Source organism: Olea europaea, chromosome 1, assembly GCF_002742605.1.
Source record: "Olea europaea var. sylvestris chromosome 1, O_europaea_v1, whole genome shotgun sequence".
NCBI classification, from domain to species: domain Eukaryota; kingdom Viridiplantae; phylum Streptophyta; class Magnoliopsida; order Lamiales; family Oleaceae; genus Olea; species Olea europaea.
Genome location: NC_036237.1, coordinates 18803610 through 18809709, shown reverse-complemented (window position 1 = coordinate 18809709; position 6100 = coordinate 18803610). Strand labels below are relative to the sequence as shown.

Genomic DNA, 6100 nt, shown 5'->3' with positions numbered 1-6100 from the left:
ATTATCAACAAATTTTCACTCCTACTATCTAACAATAGAATACATTAATGAATTATTATCATCAGATGAGACAAAATTCATAATTTTTGTAAGAGAATTAAAAGGGAGCTTGCAAGAATTCAATCAAATGAAGATTCTAACTTGATTTTTGAGCAAAGATGAGAAGGCCCAAGTAGAGATTCATCAAATATCCTTAGAAGAAATTCAAAATTTCAAAATTCATCTTTATTTTCTTGATTTATCAAAAATTCGGGTTATGTCTTTTTGCTTAAATATGATTTATTGTAATTTCAATATGTTAGAATAGTTTTATACACTGCTAAAATGTTATTTTTAGTTTTTAATTAATTATTTTGACTTTAATTTGATTTGATTTGTGGATTTTTACTGTAGTTTTCATTGCTTGTTTCAATTGTTTGATCGCAATTAATTGTTAGTAGATTTTGTTGTTATCGAGAGAGACAATAAAGTTTAAGCACAATATAATAAACATGGTAAGGTTCGACAGAGGATAAAAATATACTTCTATGTCTTATACGATTTCAATAGGTGTTCTAGCATTTCTTAATGCATTTATCATGTTTTCATCTTTTATCGAGAGATATAAGGGTCACATGAGGGGAATGAATTTGATCATTATCGAGAGAGGCTTTCAATTATATTAGGAACATTGACCACTATGAATGATTTCAAATTGTCACTTTAATTATTAACTAAAAATGGAATAATAATGGGGCCTCGACATCTTAGTAATGCATCTCATATATTTGAAAAACACAATTACTTATTTTCACTAGTTTTATTGATAATTTAGGGATTAGTATAGAAAAATCACAAAACTTGTTTGCTATTTAATTAAAGTTGCAATTAATTATAATTCGGTCAAACACATGGTGCTCGTAAGTTCGATACTCTATTCACTATTTTATTACTTGTTCACAATCATGTTCGTTTGCGGGAAATCAAACAATCACTCACCCTTACTAGTCATAAAAATGTACAATCTCTCAACGGTTCTCAAATTTGGAGATTTAATACAGGGAAAATTATAATAGTGTATGTGTCAAAGTAGTTAGGCAGTGATTATATAAGGGATTTGGTGGTAGAAAAATTTATTCGTTTTGTAATATTGACTTACAATAATTTAAAGGTATTTAAGCAGTTTTACAGTGATGCTTGGGATAATTTTGAGTTTTGTATGTGGAGATTGCATAGCCCTAGAATCAAACCAAATTTGAGAATTTGTTTAAGCTCAAATTGTATAACTCGGGCAAAATTCGGTTATATTTTCATATTCAAATTGATGTGAATAGGGAATTAAATAAATTGAGATGTTCAATTCGGGCTAAAACCATTAGTAATCACTCAATTTTATAATTAGTGTCACAATGACCATTCAATTTGATTTTGTTTTATTATGATCAATCAACTTTATAATTAGTGTCACTATGGTCATTTAATTTCATATTTCTTTTCATCATGATCATCCAATTTCTTTTCAGCATTTTTCCTAATTTTAAAAGGGATAAAACGTTAACTTCGCATTATATATAAAATAAATTAAAAATAAAAACTTATTTTGAAAAAAAAAAATAAAAACTTATTCATAAAAATGTTATTTAAAAAATTTTAAAAAATAATTGAAAAAATAAAATAAAATAAAAACATTTTAAAAATAAATTGAAAGCTTATTTTAAGATAAAAATGTTATCTAGAAAAATAAAATAAAATGAAAAGTTACTTAAAAAAAGTTAAAAAAATAAAATAAAATAAAAACTTTTTTAAAAAATGTTTTTTAACAAAAACGTTTCTTAAAAAAAAATACTTTTATTTTTATTTTTTTAGAATTTATTATATATAATGCAAAATTACCATTTTACCTTTTTAAAATTAGTAAAAATGATAAAAAGAATTTACATGACCATGGTGAAGCATTTTATGAAAGTGAGTGATCATGGTGAAATAAAATCAAATAAAGTGGCAATAGTAATACTAAATACAAAACTGGATGACAATTTATTGATCTAACCTGCTCAACTCCATTATGGTTTGACCTTAAATCAATCTAAACTCTTGTTTGAGCCATTTTTACAAGAATGCATTTTTTCAAAACTCATTTTTAACTACACATTCTTCTATAAAAAAATTATACACATATTTCAAAAACTTTTTCCTACTTTTTAACCACATATTCTCCAAATAATTACTATTTCATAATTCATTTTATCCCAAAAAGAGGATTCAAATAGGGGCCAAACCGCGCTATGTGACTAAGGTTCAATCTATCGGTAAAAGCATTTATACTAAAAGCGTCTTTGATATGCTAAATTAGTATTATAGAGTAAAATGTTATAACAGTATCATTGTCAAACCCACTCTCTGAAATTGAAGGACTCTTATTTCAACACAGAACAGGAATGAAAATTAAAGAGAAATAGAAATAGATGCAACACAGAACAAGAATGAAAATTAAAGAGAAATAGAAGCAAGGAATGCAGTATTACTCGTAAAATTAGTAAAATTCAACAGTCTCATTTTCTGCATTATACAATCATTGTGCATCATATGGTAATATCAAACAAACACCAACCAATATTTTAAATGGAACAACAAACTGAAAACACACACATTTTTACACAATTGCATGCAATTATCTAATGATATGTTGCAAACTTACATGTATACATCCATAATTACATCATTGAATAATTTCCCAAACTCATCTGCACCAACTGAATACATATAAGCACACCCAATATATGCACAAAACAAGAGACCTTCCTATCTCGACTGCTCCACACCACAAAGTCCTTTCACACTTCTGCCTTTCTATGCAAACACGTCTGGCCATATTTACATTAACCATGGTGGAAAGCAAGCTAAAATATCCAAATATACCTGTCTGGTTAAAAACACAGTGGACGCTAATAGTTTGGTGATATTTAATGATTGATGAACTTAAACTTGAAGTTCATTACTGATCTTAAACGTGTATCATGTCACTTGACTTGACTAATAGAAAAGTTGGCGTTAAGCAGATAACTAGACTATCTACCACCTATCCTGTTAGTTCAACTTAAGGAACTGGATACTGTAACCAAATTGTAACAAAATTCAAGCTTGGTGAACAACTTGAAATGAACTGAAGTTTAGTGACCGACATGAAAGTTCAACAATATTTTAGTGACCACCTGTGTAATTAACCATACAGTTGTCTAGCGAACAGAGAAAAGCCACCCAATGGTCCAACCAACCAGTAAACCAGCACCAGCAAGACTCAGGCCTACTGCAAAAGCGACTGCACACTTGCTTATGTTACAACTCTGTTTGTGGGTCCTCAATATCCTGCCTTTTCTTTTGACCCGTGGTAGAAAGCTGGTCGAGTTGGGAAGATTTTTCTTCCTAAGCTGAAGGCATACTGTCTCTAGTTGCAGAATTTGGAGCCACTGCCTATATGCAAAGAGGTAAGAAGCCTGCCTGAAAAGAAGGTCAATAATATGCTCTTTCTCATCACACGCTTCTTGTGCCAACCTCTCAGCATCCCTTGCACGTGTTTGAGAATGACAAAGTGCCTCCAATAGCTGAGCTCTGCTAAGATCGGCACTTGCTTGTTCCTGTGTATCCAATTTATCCACTTTGGCAGCGCTAGAACTATCATTACTGCTGCAAGGACAGAATATTCACTCAGTTAATAATGTTATGTAACTTGGGAAAATCAGTATCCAATAATTTTATCCTTTTAAGAAATCTGTTCGTTAAGAGAAGATATGAATTTTGTTCCTGCAGGCACTACAATAGCATGTTAACCAATTTTTACTCTTGAGAAACCTCAACCATGGAATTCTCAAGATTTTACTAAAAATGGGCACAATTTCAGTACTCTAAAGACAGGTCATTTATTAATAGTAGTAAATGACCAGAAACTGGTGCACGAATTGCAAGTTGGGACAATCTAATCCATAAGGACAGTGCATTACATCAAACTAGCTGTCCCTTCTCATAATTGAATATCCCACTTCCGTCAGTGACCGAATTCAAGTCCCATCAGCAAGTAACCAACTATACATCTTGAAGAAATATACGCTTTCTCTTAATTAAACCATGGGCCATTCAAGGTACATAACCTTCTATTATACCTGGGGTGAAAACCTATGAAATTATAACATCTTTACCATCAAAAACTGATCACAACAAACAGGGATCTCAAAAAATTTGAGCCAGAAATGGACATATGTAACAAGCATATACTGAAATGAGATGATTTACAGCTTCTAAGCAAAGCAATACCTGAATGTTCCATCTGACCCTTTGGGTTCTAGCAACTCATCTGCACTTGTTGAAGCAAGATTTCCACCAGCGTATTCAGCCACATCAGATTCCTTAGTCATTTCATCTGGGTTTTGTTCCTTAATTTGGTTGAAACAATTTACACAATTTGCTGCACCCTTCCCAAAATGCTTGGATGGAGTTTTCAGAACATCAGAATTGTTAATATGTTGGAATGACCACTGAGAAACCATCGATGCTACCTCATCCTTACCAGCCATGTGCCACCATGGTTCAACGTTCTCAAATCCAATCCAATGTGAATCCAAATCAAGCTGGAATTCTTCTGTGTTCTTGCTCACTGGCGTCTTGGGCAAATTGTCATTAATTATAGGATCCAGTTTCTGCATCCAATGATCCTGATCATTTTTGACATGCGAAAGGCAGTTTTTCAGCGGTTGATCTGAACAAAAACCAGCATCACTTTTGGAATAAGATGAACAATAATCCTCAATAAGCTGGTTCTCGACATCCAGCTTCATATTTCCATCAGCATAACCAGCACATAAACTGATCTCTGCATCCAATACATTTACTTGTTTATGAAAGAAACATTTCTCATGTCCATACTTTTGACCCAACTGCTTTGTGTCAGCTAATACGTCCAGATGTGACAAATTAAATTCACAAGGCTTGCAATCTTGGACAAGATTACTCAACGAATATACTGCCTCATTAGCGAACTCGGACTTTGTTGAAGACATTGGGTAAAATGGCAGCCCACATACAATCTTATTTGAGAAAAAACAATTAGAAGGCTTCTGTCACATAAGCCTCACTCCAGCCACAGTACATGGCCATTATTACACGAGTTCACCAGATCTGGAAATTTTAGAGAAAAAGAACATAAAAACCGTAGGTAATATGAAGTTGTGCATATATTAATTTGTCAGATTTTGTATCGATGATAGATAATAAATTATGCAGTCAAGCAAAACAAATCCATAAGCTTCCCAAATCTTGAACTACGAAAGTATCCCAAATTAAAGGCATCCGCCATTAACAAGCACAAGGGTGCAACAAATTTCCGTACAGATACCAAGAGAAATTCCACGATTCTTGTTGAAAAAAAAAAAAAAAAATCGATTGACCATCTCAAACATAGATTCTAAACAATTCAATAGGGAAACGTCAAAAAGAAATCTAATAAGTACATAATCAAAAAATTTCATTCAACTCACCTTTAACTTAATCAACCAAATCATACATCTATTTATTATTATGCACTAAAAAGTAATTATATACTGATTACACATACATATAGATGGATAGATAGAAAATCCTTCATAAACAAGCAATGAATATACAATTTAGCAACAGGGTACTGAAACTTGAAGCCTAAATACCTGACCCGCATGCTTTTGTAGTTCTAAGAATTTGAGAGTGAAGATGATTTTATTTTTTTCTTTTATTTTAATTTTTGTACGCTGTTTCTTACTTTGTTTTAGTGTATACGGTTCATTCTTGTAAATTGCTAAAAACGTGCAATTTGTAAAACGTGTCTGCTACTGGAACTCCCTCTTTCGGAACTCATCCAACAAATTTATGGGGTGCGTGGGCGGGGGTGTTTGAGCAACATTATTTTGATAATAATGCATTTTTGAATAGTGTACTGATGAAAAATATATAATTAAAAAATAAGATAATATTTTTTTTTGCGTGTAATATTATTTTATTGAAAAATGTGTAATTAAAATAATGTTAAATCACTATTGAAAAATATATTTTTTTAAAATATGTGGCTGACGTGTAACACGAGGATTGTGTAGTAATT

At 31.5% G+C, this 6100-nt stretch overlaps 1 protein-coding gene across 3 annotated transcripts; it reads right to left on the bottom strand.

The window, feature by feature from the left end:
- Positions 1-2572: 2572 nt before the first annotated feature.
- On the bottom strand, positions 2573-5820 carry LOC111396396. Of its 3 annotated transcripts, none has more exons than XM_023022847.1 (3): positions 5673-5820; positions 4288-5148; positions 2573-3660 (listed from the first exon to the last, which is right to left on the bottom strand). In XM_023022847.1, the coding sequence occupies exons 2-3, from the start codon at positions 5028-5030 to the stop codon at positions 3216-3218; spliced, it is 1188 nt and encodes a 395-aa protein (XP_022878615.1). In that variant the 5' UTR covers positions 5031-5148; positions 5673-5820; the 3' UTR covers positions 2573-3215. The 3 variants fall into 3 exon arrangements, with proteins under 3 accessions (XP_022878615.1, XP_022878605.1, XP_022878611.1); XM_023022837.1 differs by having other exon boundaries at positions 2573-3663; positions 5673-5819; XM_023022843.1 differs by having other exon boundaries at positions 2573-3663; positions 5678-5790.
- Between the last annotated feature and the right edge of the window lie 280 nt (positions 5821-6100).

What these genes read in the sequence shown, in the direction of transcription:
- LOC111396396 (XM_023022837.1), bottom strand. Translation starts at nt 5,030, where the DNA reads ATGTCTTCAACAAAGTCCGAGTTCGCTAATGAGGCAGTATATTCGTTG. An exon ending in GGGTCAGATGGAACATTCAG is followed by an intron (nt 3,664 to 4,287) that starts GTATTGCTTTGC and finishes CTGTCCTTGCAG; the next exon opens with CAGTAATGATAGTTCTAGCG.